General features: G+C 39.8%; 1 protein-coding gene across 1 annotated transcript in view; it reads left to right on the forward strand.

The window, feature by feature from the left end:
- The first annotated feature begins 690 nt into the window (after positions 1-690).
- nphp4 (nephronophthisis 4) overlaps positions 691-18,603 on the forward strand; it is a 165,990-nt gene continuing 148,077 nt past the window's right edge. Inside the window, exons 1-2 of the mRNA XM_084367532.1 lie at positions 691-1,000; positions 1,605-1,742. Coding sequence (XP_084223658.1) covers positions 824-1,000; positions 1,605-1,742 — 315 coding nt within the window. The 5' untranslated portion in view covers positions 691-823. The remainder of the gene's footprint in view (positions 1,001-1,604; positions 1,743-18,603) is intronic.

Consider the following 18,603-nt stretch of genomic DNA (forward strand, 5'->3'; position numbering starts at 1 on the left):
ACTTCTTGACTGTGTGAAGGGCATCTCCTGAATTATCTGTAATATCTATTTTGAGCATGTGCAGCAATACTCGACATTTTGGGAGATTGTCTCCAATAGGGATACACTCAGTTGCAGCCAGGCCAGCCATTTCACACAGCTATTGATTGCACCCCCTCTGAGTCCCAGACAAGGACCATTAAGTGAAAAGAGACAAATAAGGTCTGAACATTATCCTCCTATTGTCTCACACTTTACTATGAAGGGGCCACAAACATGATTAAATATTTAAACTTATATTGGCTGTACTACTTATATCACTACCACTGATATAAACAGTTATATTCATAATCTATTTAAAGTAATTATTCATTATTATAAGCCTGAACTGTGGAGTATGAGATGGCCTGACACTTCCATGAAAGACCGTGGGTTCTACTGGGGACCTGCATGGCAACGTGAGCATTACCATAGTAACTGATGCAGCGCGATGGGAAATACCAAATGAAAGGTGTACAGGTTTAAGACAACGGTTTCAAAATCTTATTTAGATGTTAAGTTTGGGAATAAAGCTATTATTTGCATAAGCAACTTCCTCATTCGTTCAATTCTGACTATGTGTATTAATCTTTTCACCCATGTATATACTCTTGGTGAAGTCGTTGATTTACCCGGTAACCCCTCCGCTGAAGTAGTAGAATCCGATTTCAATATGGCGGCTGCAGCTTTGAAAATCTGAACGGACAGAAAATAATATTTACATGAATAACTTTGTTTTACGCTGCATTTATACATGTATACGTCTTGTACAATTCAATTGTCATTTCTCTGTTGACCAGAGAATATGGTGAAGACAGAAGATATGTCAACCATGGCGGACGGCTGGACAGAAGTGTTTGAGAGAAGTCGGTTGGTCCCACCGCCCAGTCAGACAGTCCACTTGGCTGTGGAAAGCCACTTCACCCAGTCCCGCTGCTTCCAGCTCAGCCTCAACCGGCTCACCGCAGCTCACCTCCCGCAGGTGACAGCTCACAGCTAACGCTAAATGCACGGTAGAAATGTACCTAGGAACAGTTCTGCTCATGGTTGTTAAACGCACCGAAATTCGGTGTAGTTTGTAATTTGTGGAGTAGTCCACTGACTTTGGGTTGTCATTACATAGCAAAGATATGATAAAGCCCTGACATGACACTCTCTAGCCCCTACTGTATTTTATGATACGTCACAGTGCATCTGAAGACAACTCGCGAAATTCCGTCTAAAACTTTTATAATTGAAGCTGAACTTGCGTTTTATCGATCTGTCAATTACGTTGACCAGTTGAAAAAAACATTGCCAGCATGCTATGTATCCTCTTGTAAATTCGGGTTACACTTAACCCATCAAACACCGCTACAGGTCATTTTTACACGCACAATTGTCCCTTGCTGCCTCTGTTCCTTTGTCCAAAAAGTTTTGTGGACAAAGTGTTAATTGGTAAACACATGTGAATGGAGCACACCGAGGGATGCTTGCAGAGAAGTTGGGCAAAACATTTGGAAGACTTTAAGGATTTATTTTAGGATATATCTTTTATGGCGAGGATGAACTAATCTACTGTGGGTGTCTTCCCTTTTTACCCACAGGAGGTGTCAGAGGGTGAACAAGATGTGACCTACCAGCTGCGAGTGACCCTGTTTGATAAAAATCACCTGCACTTCTTTGGGAAAACATGGAAGAGTCAACCTCAGAGGATGAAAAACAGCAAGATCTCCTTCAATGAGGTAGATTTAATATAACATTCATTCAGCTGAAATAAGAATTCACGCAGCTGTGATTTTCTGTGTGTTTAAACTCCTCTCATGTTGTTTTGATGAGCAGCGGGTTGATGATTATATAGTAAAATCAATGCCCATTCAGGCATAAATTACATTAATTTAGCACAGCCATTATTGAATTAAAACCAACTCACAAGCTCCACCACTCAAAGCTTTAAATTAGCAGTGATGATTGGACTGTGTTCTGCTTCGCTCTTGAGAATGTTGCCAGCAGAAACACAGTGAGTTACAAACTGCTCTGATTGATTCCAATTGCATCTTGCAAGAAGCCCCATGTTATAAGTGATCCTGTCCATTTTCTCACCCTGCAAGTTGAAGAAGAACACATTTTAATGCGAAGCAACAAATTATGAGAATTATTACAGACGATTTTTCAGAAGAAAATTGTTGATACAGTACAAAACTAACTTTTGCATTGTTTTAAAAGGTCACACGATACCAGAATTTTAAACTTCGACACAATACCAGTATAAAGAAACTATTAATGCCTCCCTTGATACCACAGCAAAAAGAAAAACAAAAAGGCCAAGTTTTTTAACAACCTGCACACAGTGCTGGTACAGAATAAGTCACTAAACCCATACCACCTATAACGTTGATATCTGTGCAGCCGTGGATTGAAAAGCTGATTGTGATACAGCTTGATATAGCTTCTGTACATTCAATACCACTGCAGCTATATCGTATTGCTTTAATTACCATGAGGAATTGAAAAATAATCAAAACATAGATGATACACGATGAATAGTAAATCAATTGGTAATCAGGCACCTGCTACAAATGACAAAAGTTTAGTGAGTTTTGCAGTTTAGAGGTAAATACTTTAAAAGGTTTAAAAGTATTTCAATATAACATTAGTAGTCAGTAGTCATAGTCATGACTAAAGAAGCACAATACCAGTTCAACAAAGTTTCGAAAGATAACATCCATAGGTTTTTTAATAAACATTTTCATCAGGACTGTTTGGGTGTTGTTTGATCAGATTTAGCTGTTAGGCATCCATCAGCATAAGCAAACAACCCTACTAGGGATGGGCGATAATACTCTATCGTGATATACTGTATATAAATTAAAATACATATTTCATTATGAATATGTAAATCGTTACATAGATTTCCTGGATTATAAATATAGAAATAGGACCACATTTTGTTTTGGCTAATCCAGAAAAAGAAATACCAAAAAAGGGGTGGAAAGGCGCGGTAATTCATCACATTAATGGAAAAATCTGACAAAAATCCAATATTGCAATAAAGCAGTCTGCTTAGTGATTTTGCCAAATTGCCTGCAATGACCCAATATGGCCTGATATATTAAAGGGAGAGCTATCACAGCCTACAAAATGCAACAGTACTAATATCAGATGTTAGACAGATGTCAGTCAAGCACATTCTGTACACACACACACACACACACACACACGGTCCTGAAGGTACAGTCACATTACATTTCTGTACTACAAAAAATGTCCCTCAGGCAGCCCCAGAAAAGGGTTGCTATGTCCCATTTCTTATGAGAGTAATTAATGAATATTGATCAGAGATGACTTAATGTAAACAGTGTTTGAGCATCAGGAAACATGCTAAAATGATAACTTCTCTATCTCCAAACACAATGCATGAGTGTTTCTATTGGCTGGCAGATCATATCCATTCAGCCAAAGTTGTAAAAAGCTGAACTCTGACCTGAGTTTTAATAAGCTAAGATAAATGAGAACATCTTTGTGACTGGACCAAGGTTGTGTTGGACAATTAAAAAAGTCGCTTGTTTCACAGTTCAGGTTTAGTGGTACTGGGGAAGTCAGTGTGCTTTGAGCAGTTGTGCTTGGCTTTGCATTTCTATAATAATTGGAAGGACTAATTAAACCATGAAAGCATCTTGTTCATGCCTTTCACTTGTTGCGTGGCTGTTGAGGTTTATCATAAAAGGACCCAAACATAAGACACCAAGGCAAGGCAGGTAGACCTAACAAAAAGCAAGCTTTAATGAACCACAGCTGTAGTCCAAATAACAAAGACAGTCAACAAACAGCAAGAATAAAAGTAAACTAAGTACCAGCCAGGATCACACAGGCAACAATGCAGGTAAAACATGAGGAGAAAACAGGAGAACAGACATGGTAACACAGATGAATTGTCAAAGAGTGAGGAAATAAAGGCTTGAATACACAGGGACTAATTAACAAATTATACATAGGTGAAAAGAAAAAAGGCAGGGAAAAAGACAAAGACAGGAAATGTAAAACAAAACATGAGGAGAGACTTTCAACATAAAACAGGAAATAACTAAACTATAACCCAAAACCATGACAGTGGCGAATAATTGTAAAATGCGGGCAGTCTCACATGGTTGAGAATTTGTTATGTTTTGTTATTTCATCTCATCTCAGTTTTCACACTCCCACTGAACATATGTGATTGAATGGATTTGATTGATTGTGAATCTGCATGTGCCGGGTAGGAGAATTTCAACTCCAGTGGTTTTCATCGCAGCATTTCTGCCCTCTTTAATGCGTTCACAGCTGCAACTCATTAGTTCTCTGCTCATCCTCATGAGTAAACAACAACAAGTATTTGTGCCATCTCGCTGCCACTATCATTATATGTTCGACTTTCACGAGCGACAGGTTCTTCGGCAGCCCTGCTAAGAGCCAGCACCAGTTTTGTTTGCAGCAGGTACACAAAAACTGTGAGAAGCGCAGTGAATTCAAAATAGACCATTAGGCTTAACTGCATCCATCAATCACCTTAAACATCACAACTAAGTTGTGTGGAGCCTTTGGCCGTGGCCACATTTTGCTTCAGACTGAATTACAGTGCAGCACGCTGAGGCAGGCGCAGGCAGCCAGGCATCCCAACCAAATGTTACAATTTGTTCATTGTACAAGGTTTCACAGAGAGTCTTCAGTGCATTATGGTGGTTTGTTGAAGATTTGCAGAACTGGGTCAGAGGGCTTTTAGAGCTCAGTGTTATCACAATTTAGTTTGTTTGTTTTTAACCCCTTCTGACATGGAGGATGCTCGCAGTACATCTTTCTACTTAAGCACTCTACTACTTTTTTAGTGTACTTGATCATTTGTGTAGAGTCTGCTTTCCCGTATTAATTCCCAATATTCACAAGAGGAATCCCTATAACCTACTCTTACTGCAGCATCATCAAACAGTTGGAAAAAACAAGGCTTCTCATACATGAACAGTGGGGAGCTTTACTGCTCTTTCTAATTAATATTACTTGGTAATGCATGTAATGCTGAATTGATTAGTGTGCTAATGAATGTTTCAAGTGACGGAAAATTGATTGACTATTTTCATCATTGGTAAATTATTTTAAACACTGGCTTTTTATAGGATCTGCAAAAAGAGTTTGCAGCCTTTTGATTTTGGACTGTTGGTGAGAAAACATTAACTATTTAATACCATCATATTGAGCTAACTACAGACATTTATTATTAGCGTGACGTTTTATAACCTACGCTAACGATTGATTAATTGACGAAGAAGCTGACTAATTACTTGATCAGAAACGAACAAAAAACTGTATGCTTTTCTTTTTAGGAAGTTGCTTTTCTGACAAAATCACTGTGAAGTCAACTGCTTGTTGTGAGCCTGAAGCTCAGCTCCTCCTGTGATGTGGTGATAATTTTAGTTTTGTTTCCTCATGTCATCACTTTCAGCATCATGTTAGTGTTTGTACACAGATTGTATTGCTGAAAGCAGTGCTCGTTGGCTGCATTATCAAGCGGCAACTCTACCCATTAGGGCGCAAATCTTTTATGGTTTGGAGGTAAATTTGGTGCAATTACATGTTCTCACTGTAGTATTTATTGTGTTTTAATTTCCTCTTTTGGGAGTTGTAATATTTCTTCTGCAGTTGTGCTCCTCTGAAGAAGCAACACTAAAGACGTACTGGTTTTATTGACTGGGGATTATAATAGTAATAAACTTTTCTCTGCGAGTCTATGTGAATGAAGTTGGCCTGCAGTTTCAGTCAAATGTGGCATTTGAGTTAGGCAGAAGTCCACTGTCTGACTTTGTTGCATTTTTAAAATTTCTTTACTTTCCCCAACCATTGTTCTTTGAGCCTTTTCTCCTCTGTAATCATCATTAGATAAAGGGAACAAAGAAACCATTTTTGAGGTCAAACTGTGTGATGTACTCTTTGAAAGATGTGCTTTGATGATGAAATTTCCAATTACTTCTTGAAAATGCTAAAGAGCATGCTGTAGCTACAGAGGTCTTGAGACACAAAAGACAAAATATACTACACTGATATTGAAATGTGCCACAAATCTGATTTTCGTCATGGTATCCATTCAGCTTGAAAGAGCTTCTTTTGTTTAGCTCGGCACCCTCCGGTCTGTCATATCCATGCTGATTTAGTGGCTTGTACAGTAGGTTAAGCTAAAATTCATGGCCTCACATGTCACTGTGCAGTGTGGAGCTTTTCTAGTCAGATGTGAGGAGATGATATCTTACTGGGCAAACCTATGGCACCACACTACTTCTAAAAAGTAGTGTGATGCACAGCAGGACACTGGTCAAGAACAGCACAGAACTAGTCTAAGTCTTGTTTCAGCAGGTAAATACATAAATTGAGCTATTATTAATCGATTGTCTAATATTTTTTTATTCCGTCAGCTTAGTCTCGGCCATCATGCTAATACCTGGGGTAAAGAAGAAGTATTCAAAAACCAAAGTAAGACCAGAGAGAGTTGAACCTACAAGAGCAGTAACATCTCGTCACTTAATGTTGTATTTTATTCGAAATGATAAATGCATTGACAAAGTTGATGCCATTCTTTTAGTTTATACAGCTGCTTTATGGGCACTATGCTATATTTGACTCCAGTAACATAATGTATACAGTTGAGTTTTTTCTGTGCAATAATGTGAAAGTGATTAACAGTGCTTAAAGAAGCAGCAACAACTTTTTAGATTGAGATTGGATGTCATGGGTTTTGTCGTAATTTCCTTTGAAACAACTGCCAATATGAAAGCGAGATATGAAAACAATACCTTTTGATATAATGTTTTTTCCACAAAATGTACTGTTTAGCTTAACAAAAGAAGCCAAACTTTGCAAATGTTAAATGTCTTAATACAAGCAACCGTACGAGAACTTATGATAATGGAATAGTCTAAAAAAGATCAGCTTTTCATTTAATTCAGGAATTGTCTGACAAGTGAATTAGTAAACACGGTTACAAGTATGACCATGCCAGGTTGTGATACAGTGCTGATGTATTAAAGGTAAAATACTGAGCTATAAAGCCTCTCAGTGATGAATACTAAATATACGAAACAACTAGTGAGCCCTTCTGGTCCTGGTTGTAGCCCTATTCTGGTAGTAATGAGTCCCTTGGGTCCTCAGGAAACAGGACAACTGGCAAAAAGTAAACTAAAGTGCAACCTAAAAGAGCCCTCAAAACCAGTGACAGGTCGTATTGGTATGCCCCACTTTCCCTTAGATTTAACAAATGAAAGCAGGGATCTGAAATAGTCAACACAAAGTGCTTTGAAATGACATATAGTGGAGATACATTAAATGTCAGTGTAAGTAAAACAATAGAAAAACACTTCAGCATTTACCATCTTATACCTGTGCAGGAAAGGAGGAAGAATGAGGAAACAAATAAGGCTTTTACTGCCCCTGCTCCATGCAAGTCCACTACATTTGGCAGCGATCTTTCCATCCAGACCTGCCCTTCAGGCTGACTGAACACAACATCCAGCAGCACATATTTGTCCCTTCTGGTCTCTTACCCCTTTGTATGGTAATGAAAAGCCAGAAGTCTGGGTGAAATAAAGGACAGCAGCCATGCTTTTGGATGTTTCTTCGGGATCTTCTTGCACAAGACAACACTTGAGGAGGCATTCCTGCTATTGCATGACTTGAACTTTGAACCAGTTGAAAAATGCAGTCTAACTGCCTGCCAGAGGAGTTTCTTGTGAAACGGTCATCATCTGTGTACCTCTATGTAGTCTTATCACTTGAAAATGTGTCTCCCAGCATCATGTTTACTATCTCTTCCAAGTCATTCTGATACTTTTTGAACAGATATCTGGATATCTGTGTTCACTCTCAATCAAACATCTGAAGGTCTCTGTACATCCCGGATGGCAGCCAGTCACCCACTGTTTTATGATTGCGTCAGAGCACCGCTGAGCTCCTCAGTAGCTTGCAATGCTGAGGATGCCTGATCTGCTTACAGTGTGAGCTGTTGTACAAGCTGTTTTGAGAAAGTCTTTTTAATGGAAAGAATACCGTGAGCTGTAGCTGGCTGATAAATGCAGTGTTGCATAAGTCCTTTTTTTTTTTTTTTTACAGAGACACCAATGAGTCACAGCTATGGCACATTCTGATTTCCAGTTTTGTCACCATCTGTTTTCTGTCCTTTCTTTTGCCTGATGTTCTTTTGATCGAACAATCTCTCACAGTGTATGGCCTTACTTTGATCCACCATTATAGTCATAGCCTGTATAAAAACCCACTTGGTATCCCAATAAGCATCCTAATCCCATTATCCATCCAGGGTAATAATATAAACCACATCATATCCTATCAGGATGATAAAGTGGGCCTGGCCCTCTCTGTGTCGTGCCGCAAGAGCTGCACCAGCTTTTTTATTGGATTTGGCCCGATGCACTCACATTCATGCTGGTGTTTATGAGTGGCAAATTGCTGTTTGATATCCAAATAATGTCAGAGGGGGGATCCTCTCCTGAGTTACAGGAGCGCAGTGAAAATTGCAAGGCCCCCACCTCCCCCCAAGTCAGCCATGATGGATTGGTTTTAATATCAGGTGAAAAGCTAAGATGCAAAGTGATTAAAGAAAGAAAGAGAGAGCTCTTACTAAATCTATTTCCTTGCTTTGTCTCTGTGTTTCTCTCTCCACCAGCAGACGCAAGACGTCTTGTTCATGACGACGTCTGTTGCTTTTTGTGCGCTGCCAAGTTACAGGCTGTTTTTGAGTTGTCAAGTCTTTCATGTTGGGCTTTCCTTTTGAACGTAGATTGCACATTTCAGGACAGTTTCTTAGGTTTGTCACTGCTTTGATGGATTTTGCTGCTTTTATGTATGGGATGCAGCAAGTATAGACCAATCAGGGGAAATCATACTGAAAATTTAGACCTTTAGTTAGTCTGTTCGCTTGGGTGCGCAGGGGGAAATTTAGGTTATTGTACATCTGTTTTGAATGCTTTCTGATACTCAGGGGAAGCCGTGTAGTGTTCCTTTTTAAAAATACATTTTAGAAACCAAAGAGAATCTACAGCTTATGAATAATATCCCTTTTTGTCTTTTAGTATCTTTATTTATTCTGGCACAAAGTCCAGTACGTCCCAAATCACTCAGAATAAACTTACACTTTCTCCCCAGTCGCTAGTTTTCTCACATCATGACTCAGATTGTTTGACAGCTGTTTGGATAATTTCTACAGGGTAGCTCTCCTTGCTATACTCAGTCTAAGCAAGTGTAAGCTCTGGCCAGTAGAGGGCAATGTTGTGCTACAGACAGCACAGATGGAGGAGTTGAGAGACTGGAGGGGGCAGACAAAAATGTGCATCTTTCTGCATTGTCTCTCACTGTGATCACTCCATTTGAACTCCCTGCCTTCACAGGGAGCCAGTGGTTTCTCCTCATATGTGCAACATTATCAGGCCGACAGCTGGGCTTTGGAGAAAAGGCCAAGTTTTGTTCCTGTCCGTGCAACCTCTGTTTTTCTAGGTCTTCCAAATGCTGTTTGGCGTGACGTAGGTAGCTGTGCACAGAATCAAGTAGAAATTACACACACACACTCACCCCCCACCAACCCTAACCCATAACGTGGTGAAAAACTAAACCCCTCACTACCGTACGCACCATCACACACACACACAGCCTTATTACATGAATTCAAAGCTCTGAAAAGCAGGAGAAGACAATCCTTCACCGATGGGAAAACATTTGAACATCAGTCATGCAATTCCTCCGCTTTTGTTTCTACAATAGTTGTTCTCTAAAGAGCAAACTGGTTTCAAAGTGAAGAATCCCATATGGTTCAAACTTGGGCTTGGAGTAACGAAAACGTGGCAGACAGTAGTCACATTCATCCTGTAAAGCATAAGTTTCTCCTTAAAGCGTACAATGGGTTGCCAAATTTAAGCTGTCAGTGCTGTAATGAAGCTATAGCTAAAGCCTGCTCCCCTCCCAGTTTTGCCTCGCTCTCTAAAATGAGACACACACTCCAGAAAGGCTGGCTCAGCTGAAGGAAGACTTAACTCTGGTATATTTGTTATTGTGTGCTATGTACACAGTGTTTTGCAGCCTATCACGTATGATTGCACACATGATTCAGATCTATTCAAGCGTGTCCATTCAGCTGTCACATAGGAGGAAGCTCTGCCCTTTTCTCCTGTGTTTAGAGAAAGGTGAGATTACCTAACTCTCTTGTCCACTTTTTATTTCATCCACCAGAAAAGAATCAACATTTGAAATGTTTAGCATGGAGCCCTGAAAGTGACAAAATATAGTACAAGATGGTCAGTTATGAGGTTCTGTATTATAGTACCACATGCCAGTTAATGGCTTTTCTGAGTAGCCTATAAGTGCCCCTAAGTTAAAACCTAGCAATCTAGGTGCCATATGACAGTAATTCAAAATATGCTATAAACTAGTGTTTTCAAAATAACAGAATAACTTTCTTTATTAATTGCAGAAAAAATAATGTATCAATAAACTGTTGATAGGATCATCGTTCTGGTCATTTTCTGTAGGAAGGAATTTCTGTACCATCAGAGCACTTCAAGCCTGAATTATCACCTCAACTAAAAGCACTTAGCAGTGGGCTTAGAGGCTACTGTGAGAAGCCAGTGTCATCAAGCCACCCTCGAACAGTGGCAGACCGAGTTAGTCTGCATGTGACGGATTACATATGCAATTACTTTAGATTAATTAATTATAAGCATGTAATTATATATATATAATTACCCATTATTGATAGTGGTACTGTGCACTGTTTTTTGATAAGTAGTACTCTCATCAAAGTACTCTTATTAATAATATTCATATTCCTGTACATAAAAGAAGAAGATTATCTAAAAGAAAAGTAAAAAACAGTTATTGTCTTTGCAACAGATGTTTTGCATGCCTAACCTTTGCTGGGGTTTTCTTCACTTTGTTAAAGTGAGCCCACTGTTTTAGCCCATACATTTGAGCCTGTTTGCTTTAAAGTTCACTATAGTTGCAGTCCACAGATTGTAAACTGCTCCACAATATGGTCATGCAATGCTTACGAATGTATCATTAGCAAAAGGCTACATTCTGGAAATGCCTTCTGTGAAATAAATGAATTGTGTTCAAGTTCAGAGTTTAGAGTCCTTCTGCCGCCGGAAGTCATTAACTGTTAAACATTGGAAAAAGTAAGGCTAATACCATCAAACCACAAATAGCGACATAATTAAGTCATGTTAAGAATCTGTTCAATAGCTGTGTTAATTTCCCTGCACTCCCATGGTCCACCCACACAGGTGTCACTTCAGTGACATCACGTCATTTCCAGCATATTTCTGCCCAACATCAACCTTAGCAGAGGTGCAATTAGTCAAGTTAACAGAAAAAAACTTTGAGGGTGTGCAGCACAGCACCCTGAAGCACCAGTTTTCATTCTTGACCTTGGAAATTAAAGTAGTTGAACAAAACAATTCAAACAGAAGGTCCACTTAGTATTTGCTGTTCAGAATCATGTCTTATGGTAGCTCAGGCAGAAAAAACATCTGGAGGGGTTGTGACTTTTGATGTCAGGCATCCTGCAGTAAAAGAGACAGTGGAGCCACTGACTACGGATGTGACCATGCACAGTATATGGTGGATTGATGCTGTACTGTCAGCATGATGATACCTACGAGCTGATATTCAGCAAGTATAATATTTTCCATGTCCACCATCTTAGTTTAATGTGTTAGCATGCTAATATGTACTAATTAGAATGATTAACGTAGTCACAATCATTTACAAAACAACCTGACACACTATTTGTTTTTAACATGGCAGTGCGTTATTATTTGATTAAGTGAACCTTTTATTAGTATAACTACATGAATGTGTAGCTGTGTGGGTGGTGTTTGCTGTAATGGTGCAATTATCACCTTTAATTTTGTCTGCATGGCTTACACTTTGTAGCCTATGGGTTTTTCAACCTGTTGCTATAGATTTACATAAGTGGGGAGGCTTGATTAAAACAAGACTCATTATTATGCTTGTTTTCACATGTGGAAGGCTTCAGGGACAGACACAAACACACATGCACAACACCGCAGATGTCAATTATTGACAGCAATCGCACTACCTCACCGTGTATGTGCTCAGTTGAATTTTGAGATTTATGCATCACACCTGGTATGAAAATGTTGGCTGTTACCAAGTGCAGGGCTGTAAACATGCTATCTGAATGTTTTTAAACTCTTACATGAGCTGTATGGTAAACAGCAGGTGATGTTTATATGAATCTAAATACACATTTCTGCTCTGCAATGCACTGTGTATTATACAGTACACAGCTGAACCAGTTATCATGTTTTTCAGACCGGTGTGATTGGCTGTCTTGATAGCATTGTCAGTCTTCACTCCATTCAACATTCAGCTTCTTTCAGCATTCTGTGCTTTATACGATTTGTCATTCATTACATATTTTCCATTCTGAGTACACATTAACAGGAAATTGTTAACATTACCATCCAGGTGGTAAATGTGTTGGTAGATTTAGACCTTTCATATGAAGATTGAAATTAGGAATACTAGATTAGTATCAATGTCAGCCCTAAAGAATAAAATTGAAATATTAGATTCATTTTACAATAACATATATTAATATATTTTTCCAAAGCCTGATATAGCTTATAACTTGGTGCCATAGAGATCCGTTGTTGTTCAAAACTATTAAGATCACACCGATGGCCACACTGTCACACTGTGCGACATGTCCCTTCATTCTATTCAACATGGGTGCTGTAGTTTATTTTGAGTCGATCTATTTATATCTGTTTGAGTAATGTTTCCTAACGAAAACAATGCCCAGCTATTTAAGGAAAAAAAAAAAAAATAAATATTGAAACAAAACAAAAATAATAACAGCAACTATGCTGTGACCTTTTTTAACGATTAACTTCTTCAAAAGTTACAAATGGGCTTGGGGCTGACAGCATCCACTAGACAGACAGGGTAGGGGAGTCAAAGTTTTCATAGACACAACAACATGTCATTGATTTTTGGTCTTTTCATGAAATTTGTTGACAACACTAGTCTTATCCTTTAACATACTGTATTGTGCTCCTGTTTCAATGCTCACTAGCCCAATGGAAAATGGCCCAAAGGAGTCTCGTATGCCCTCCTTTGAACCGCTAAGTGCTCAGATAAATGACCAGCAGTAAAACACGAAACCCATTTTGAGTCTTGTTATGTTCTGTCTTCCATTCTCTATTTTCTTTTACAAGTCATGGCATTTCCTACAGTAAATGTAGCGAGCCTATGAAACCCGCCTGTGTGAAAAGCCATGTGATTGATGGACAAAGGAGCTGCTATGGCAGCACAGACAGGCCTTCAGCTTACCTTGGGGCTTAATTCCTTCTCCCAACTTGCATGCCACACTAAGAGATATACACTTCAATTATACATGGGGATGGTGGGGGCGCAGACTCCGCTGCCTTGCCTGAGAACTGATCAATATTTCAGCTCCAAGGGAACCAAACATCTAGCGGAGCAGCTGCTGCTTAACAGCTTTACACACTGGAGTGGCACGCCCTGCAATACACAGCTATACTGTAGGTATGTGTGTGTGTGCGTGTGTGTGATCGAGGGAATTCAAAGGCCACAAGAGCTACTGCGGAGGTGACAGTGGGGAGAGATGAGAGCCTCGAGGAGGTGTTAGGTGTGTGTGGTGTGTATTGACTTGACTCTTACTTGACTCTTCTTCCTCTGTCCCTATCTCATTTCTCTTACCATCACTCCCTTTTCTTCCCATGCATGCAAACACACACACACACACACACACACACACACACACACACACACACACACACATGCACACGCACGCACACACACACACACACACACACACACACACACACACACACACACACACACACACACACACACACACACACAAACACAAACACAAACACACACAGCTCGTCCCTATAATTCTGCTCTCAGCTCTTCCGGGGGTCTGCGTTGCCTGTGTGTGGGGTAGAGAGGCAAAGAGAGACGTTGAGACAGAGAGAAAGAAAGAGATTCTGTCTGTCTCGTACTTTGTTGTTCCAAGCTTTGACATGTCAATTCCAACTTTACCTTTTTGGATCTGAAGTCTGGCAGTGCTCCTCTTATCCTTTCATCATTGTACATCTCCTGCATTCCTCCCTTATTGTGATGCATCTCCAGCATTCACCGTCAGTGCCCGCAGTTTGTCTCTGAGGCATTTCAGACAGAATTTACAAAATGCCAGGAGACCAAAACTCAGGTGACAAACTAAGACTATACCCAGTGAGTGCTGAGATCTGTCTTTGGAAAAGCTGGGGATGTCGTTGAATGCAGGATCTCTGGGTTTTGCTGGAGTCAGGGACAAGGCAGCAAACAATAGAGGCACTGAAACTAAAAAACAAGGAACAGGGACTTGTGGAAAACGTTATGGAATTTGTGCTGATCAGGAGGTTTTTATTGTGTGCATGCATTTATAATGGAAACGGGAGTTAGTTTTGATGCTGGCAATAGGTTTGAATTGTCACTGATGCAAGTTAGCCAAAAGGATAATGTCAGAGTTATTACTACTGTTCTTTCTTCTTGTTAATTTCCCATCTTCCTTACACTACAGTGGCCTTGGCTATGATCCAGGGCACATAACCTGTCAGGACTCATGTAACTCAGACTCGAAATTCCCCCCACTTTCAGGACCTTTTTCAGATTCATCTGTTATACCCGAGTCAGTTCGGAGCCATTATCCATCTTTGTCAGTTTCTGTCTTCCCTTTATTGTATCGAGAGAGATGGTTTGCTGTTTCTCTCAGATAATGTGTTTTTAGACAAGTGGCATTTGTATTCAAATACACAATGGATTTGTGAACTTTTGCTACACTTGCTGTGTGGTCTGAGGATGATGAGTTTTGTCTGAAGTTGTCCCTTTGGAAAACTACTTCCCAGCTTAGCTTGAAATGTATTGTGCTGATGATATTCATGGTCTTTAGAGAATGTTACCTGAAGATTCTGGTGAACCTTCCCCAACATCATCCTCAAGCCAAAATGTCAATTTTGTACACAGTATTTTTTCACCACTTATCACCAATCATCAAGCAACTTACCTGGTAACAAAACTAACAATAAAGCAAATATTTTTTCTTGATGTATACACAACACTTGGCTTTGCTGCTTCACAGTTTAAGCTTTTCACTGATATGACATGAAGGTCGTTTTTCTGCTGGATCTTGACTTATGTTTTTGCTTCTTGGCTTGACATTGAAAAGACTCAAATCATGAGCTACAAAGCCACTGAGTAGCTCATGATTTAGAGGTAGTTCATGGGGACAAGTGGAGGCAAAAGACTCAAAAGATAAATTAAATACCCAGGAGTGTGTGCCATTGATGTGCCATTGATGTGTAATTGATGCTGCTGCAGTGTAGCAAGATGGTCAGCCTTGATAGTCATAGATCTAGTGCTGCGACAAAGTGGACATTTAGCCAGTGTACCAAAATAGATTGGACTTCAGACAAGACTTCATTCAGTCAGAATGAGAGATGAGGAATTTTGTGCTCTACAGTGAACATTAGGCCATTTGGCTTGAAAAGACCATGAGATGTGGTTGAAAGCTACAGAAAGCTAGTCAGCAGTTTTCATGTACTTTCATGCACGATGAATCTGTTTTCACTTTGCTTATGGACGCAGTTCTGCAGGGATTTTAAAATGTATCAATAATCTATTTCCATCACACCTTACTCAAAAGGAACACGCTGGCAGACTATACACGTACAATTTATTATCCTCTTCGAAGCACATAGGATAATCTTTGCTGGCTGCTAAAAATGTGCAAAATGTGAAAGGCCCTCTCTAGAGCCAGTGCTTGGTTTGTCCGTTCTGGGCCACTGTAGAAACATGTTGGTTCAACATGGTGGATTCAGTGAAGGAAGACACACTCCCTCTTTAGAAACGGCTCATTCTAAGATGACGAAATCACAATGATTCTTAGTTTCAGGTGAACTTCACACTAGTGAAAACATCATTGTGAATATTATTTTCCATTTCTTCCAATAGTTCGCTCCACATTATACACACTGGACCTTTAATGGTGGCTGATACCTACTCAGGCTGGTCATCATCAGAAACTGTGACTGAAGCCAGGAACTATGAAATCAAACAATAAGTAAACCAGCTTGACAGTTATCAGTTGGACACATTCGGTCAGTATCTGAAAAGTAATGAGGTTCAGTTTTCATCCTACTCTACAATGAAAATAAAGGGTTGGTCACTTCAAAATAGCTTCACTAGCCATTCTCTGTAGTCTAAAATAGCCTCAGAAGGACATTTTTGAAAAATGAGAGTCACTGCTCGATGAAAGTCCTTGCTGGATAGAAATCGCATCACTGTCACCCTCATTCCTTGGAGGGATTCCACATAATTGGGCTGTTTCTCCAGTAATTGCTGCTGTCCTTTCATCTTTGGCTGATAAATCAGCTTTTCTCTGTCCTCCACCTGTTCTTTTTCTTTTTTCCCTCTCTGTTTTGTCCTTATGACATAAACTTTTATATCAAACCACTTTTTATTTTTTTATTTATTTTTTTCCCCCAGCCACGTTGCACACCTCAGGGGACACAGCATTCCCTGCCTTCATTAATACAACCCAATTCTCTTTTGTTCCTTGCACCAGTCACTCAGGTGATAGAAAATAACACCCTTTCTGCCTCCAACTTCTCAATCAGCTCCATTACAATGCTTGTTCTTTTTTCACTTGTCATGCATAGGGCTTTCACTAGCTGCCTCCTTCACTTCAACATCTCCGCAGTCTGCAGAATGGCCATCCTTACACAGTACATCAGGGTTCAGCAGTGTGTTGGTTTGGAACACAAAAAGTTTTTTCTTAACTAGAACGAAAAAAATAACAGGTTTTTCCTTGACCTGAAATGTAAACTGTGATGACGTAAGTAGGCCATTCGTCTTGCACATTATAGTCTTCTACATTTCGTTATCTTTAATAGTTGCTCCATGCATTCTGTGGGATAATACAAATAGCTGCAAAAACAGAACAGAAGCTTGCAGATAATCAATCCAATCTGCCATCTTGCTACTTCTGTTTGTATCTGTTGTGTGTTGTGCAATGTCCTCTGTTGATGATGCATCCATGCTTACAATGATTTTGCTCAAAACTGATGAAAATGTCGGCTGGTTCTCATTATAGCACCAAGGTTCTAAGAATCCTGAATGGATCAGGTTGAAGAACCAGAGCTAATTTGGTGGAAGAGGTGTCTTGGTTCCTAGTAACTCAGACTCGACCGGCCTGCAGAGTAGCCTGATAATTGGACTAACTGCCATTTTGTAACTGCATTAATTAGTCTGGCATTGTGTTTATGTGAAGCGTTTTAAGTAGTAATGTCTGACATAACTGTCCTGTTGACATCTCTTGAGATGACAAAGAAACAGTTGCTATGGAGCAGTTAGTTTAACATTTTTCATGCCGGTCAAAGAAAGTGTTTATTCCAGAGTTCTTATTTCGTGCCTACAGCAACCACTTTGGCTGCGTCAGTCCAATACACTCTTTTTTTTCAATTACCATTTGTTGTGGCAATTTATTGGTTGCTATTTTTCTGGGTCTGGCACAGGACAATGATGCTCCCATTCTTAATCCCAACTATAAAGCTCTGATGAGCACAGCAGCAGACCTGAATCGCATAAAACATTGGAGTTGGTGGCAGTGATTCAGAGGTCTGAATTTGGCCTGGTCCAAATTTTTCTCAGATAATTGGGACCTATTTTTGGATTTTGTTTCGTTGACTTTACATTATTCTGATCATTAGTTGGTGGCTGATGCTGCTGCCAGGGTTTTCTCTCAGTTGGGGATGAATTATTCTCCAGTCTCATTCAAACTGCTTCTGACGTTCTGTTTTCTTTTTGGATCAGGTCTGTTTTGGGCAGGCTTTCCACGGGTTAGTTTCACATAAGGTCCAAAATTTGTTGAAACTTCTCATCTATTCGATTCAAATGTCACACATACAGTATGCATACTCAGTCCTATCTGTGATCCCATGACATTATTGACACTAAGGATGCCTGGAGCCTCCTGCACTTCATTTTTCTCTGCCTCTCTATCATCCACACTACCATCTCTCATCTCCTCCTATGCCGGTCGTAGAATTTCACACCAAGAGGATTTGTGATGCTGATACCCGCTGGTCCTGTGCCTGTCAAATGACTTACTGTATCTCTCTCTCTCTCTTCCTGTCCCTTTTCTTCCCTCTCTCTCTCTCCTTCCCTCCACTTCAAGGCGTTTGCTATGCTGCCAAAACTAGTATCAGAGCATTACAGCCAAGAATTTTCCTGAGTGCATGTGCGTGCTCAGTTTAGCTTCTTAGGACTTCATGATCTGAGCTATGACTTTGAGTTTTTGCCTTTAACGACGTTCCAAACTCCCAGGGTGAAGGCATATGGTATCCAAAACTGTAGTAGTTATAGGAGGAGCTCACAGTTATATGTTCACTTGTTTAATTTATTAAAGCCTGATTGTGTATGTATGTGCTTTTTTCTACGCTGTATGATGTCTGCATATATTCATCTTAGGTACAGATGCTCTCACAC

The sequence above is a fragment of the Pagrus pagrus genome (assembly GCF_965226575.1).
Source record: "Pagrus pagrus genome assembly, chromosome: 11".
In the NCBI taxonomy this organism is placed as follows: Eukaryota; Metazoa; Chordata; class Actinopteri; order Spariformes; family Sparidae; genus Pagrus; species Pagrus pagrus.